General features: G+C 32.7%; 1 protein-coding gene across 1 annotated transcript in view; it reads right to left on the bottom strand.

Moving 5' to 3' along the window:
* Positions 1–1,826, bottom strand: part of LOC107675269 (N-acetyl-beta-glucosaminyl-glycoprotein 4-beta-N-acetylgalactosaminyltransferase 1-like) — a 197,019-nt gene that overhangs the window by 885 nt on the left and 194,308 nt on the right. The window contains exons 17-19 of the mRNA XM_016469560.1: positions 1,495–1,567; positions 675–828; positions 469–595 (exon numbers count right to left, since the gene is read on the bottom strand). Of these exons, the coding sequence (XP_016325046.1) occupies positions 469–595; positions 675–828; positions 1,495–1,567 (354 nt within the window). The remainder of the gene's footprint in view (positions 1–468; positions 596–674; positions 829–1,494; positions 1,568–1,826) is intronic.

Below are 1,826 nucleotides of genomic sequence, written 5' to 3'. Positions count from 1 at the left end.
AATAATAATAATAATAATTATTATTATTATTAACGACAACAGAATAATATTTCAATATAATTTTAATTATATTATTAATAATGATATTTAACTTATTATTATTATTAATGATAACATCACTGTCAAATTCTCTAAATTATCATAAATAACTGAGATACTACTACTACTACTAATAGTAATAATAATATTATTATTATTATTGTTAATGATAAATATTATTAAGAACAAAATAGTATTTCGATATCATAATTTTAATAATGATATTAATAATAACATGATATTTAACATATTATTATTAATAATAATAATACTAACAAAAACATCACTGTCAAAGTCTCTAAATTATAAATAACTAATACCATTATAATAATAATTCCTGATACTACTACTACTACTAATGTCTTAAATTGTATTGCAAAAATGAATGAATACTATAAAATAAACTTGTTTCCTGCAAAGCGCTTCTACCTGTCCAGTAGTTCCCAGTCTTCTCCTCCCCAGCGGTCCTTAAACTCCTCCGTGTTCATCCCACCAATCTTGTCAAAATCAGACTTGTAGATCCCAAACAGGCCGAAGCCGTTCACCTCCCAGTAACCTGCAGACACAGAGCCGTGGGTTTAATGAAGTCCAGTGTGACAGCGGCTGTGTTTGAGCGTGTGTGAGCTGCGTCGTACCGTCAGGCTCCTGCGGTGAGCTGCCGCAGCCCAGTCTCATTACTATCGGAGCGAAGGCCAGTTTGCCCTCCACACAGTGCTTCCTGATGTTCTCCAGGATGTTCAGAGGGAAATGAATGTGCAGGTCACACAGAAACACGATGCTGTGACTGTCCTGCAAACACACATCAGCCCACACTGCTACAGTACTGAACTACACGACTGATTAAACACATCCTGCTCGTCAGCTTTGTTACATTATAGCAAAAGCCACATTTTACACTCATTAACACGAGGAGGATTCCTAGAAACGGTTGTCTCTGCAAACAGTGAATCACTGATAATCTCACTCGTGTTGAGCTTACAGGTTTAATCGCTGCATGGGGAACTGTGACATAATGCTGGAATTCAGACTCATTTTTGATTTTATGAAAGATGCATCTTTTGCCAATTGATTGCAAATCCATGTTAAAAAAACAAACAAAAAAAAAAAAAACTGAATCTTGGTAGTTTGGGAACTAAAGCTACATTTGTTTATACAGTATTTTCTAAACACTTGATAACATTGATAATATGTTTATATATATAAAAAAATTATTTCACACTTTAGCCAAAGCATTTTACATCAGTACATAATATGATTTCTGGGAATCGAACCCATGACCTTGGCATTCCTAGATCCACCAGTTGAGCAACAGGAACAATTTGTGTGCCGTTATGCACTTTACCACAGATATGAAACATTACTGAGAATGTCTGAACATCTACAATGTGTTATTCTGGAATTATAATAAATCCGATTTGAAATCAGATCATCTGAAAGCTGTGAGTGTATGATTACCTCTATGGTGTCCACACCGATCTGTAACCCAGCAGAACGTTCAAAGTTTCCTTCTCTCCTCAGATACTCATATCTGTGTACACAAGAGTCCAGAAAAATAGAAATACAACAGTAATATGCCTCTGTTTTATATGCTAAATACACAAATATCCATCTGAGTATATAATTAGCTCTATTAACTATAAATAGTCTATTAATATATATTAAATATTAAAAAAATATATTCAATTAATATATTATATATATATTTTTTACTAATCAATATATAACAATCTTATAATAAATATATAAACAAACACACACACACGTTAGGTTTCTGTGAAGTCTGGGGA

The sequence above is a fragment of the Sinocyclocheilus anshuiensis genome, unplaced genomic scaffold (assembly GCF_001515605.1).
Source record: "Sinocyclocheilus anshuiensis isolate Anshui unplaced genomic scaffold, SAMN03320099.WGS_v1.1 scaffold532, whole genome shotgun sequence".
Lineage (NCBI taxonomy): Eukaryota > Metazoa > Chordata > Actinopteri > Cypriniformes > Cyprinidae > Sinocyclocheilus > Sinocyclocheilus anshuiensis.
The sequence above is the reverse complement of the archived record's forward strand: the minus strand, read 5'-3'. Positions and strand labels throughout refer to the sequence as shown.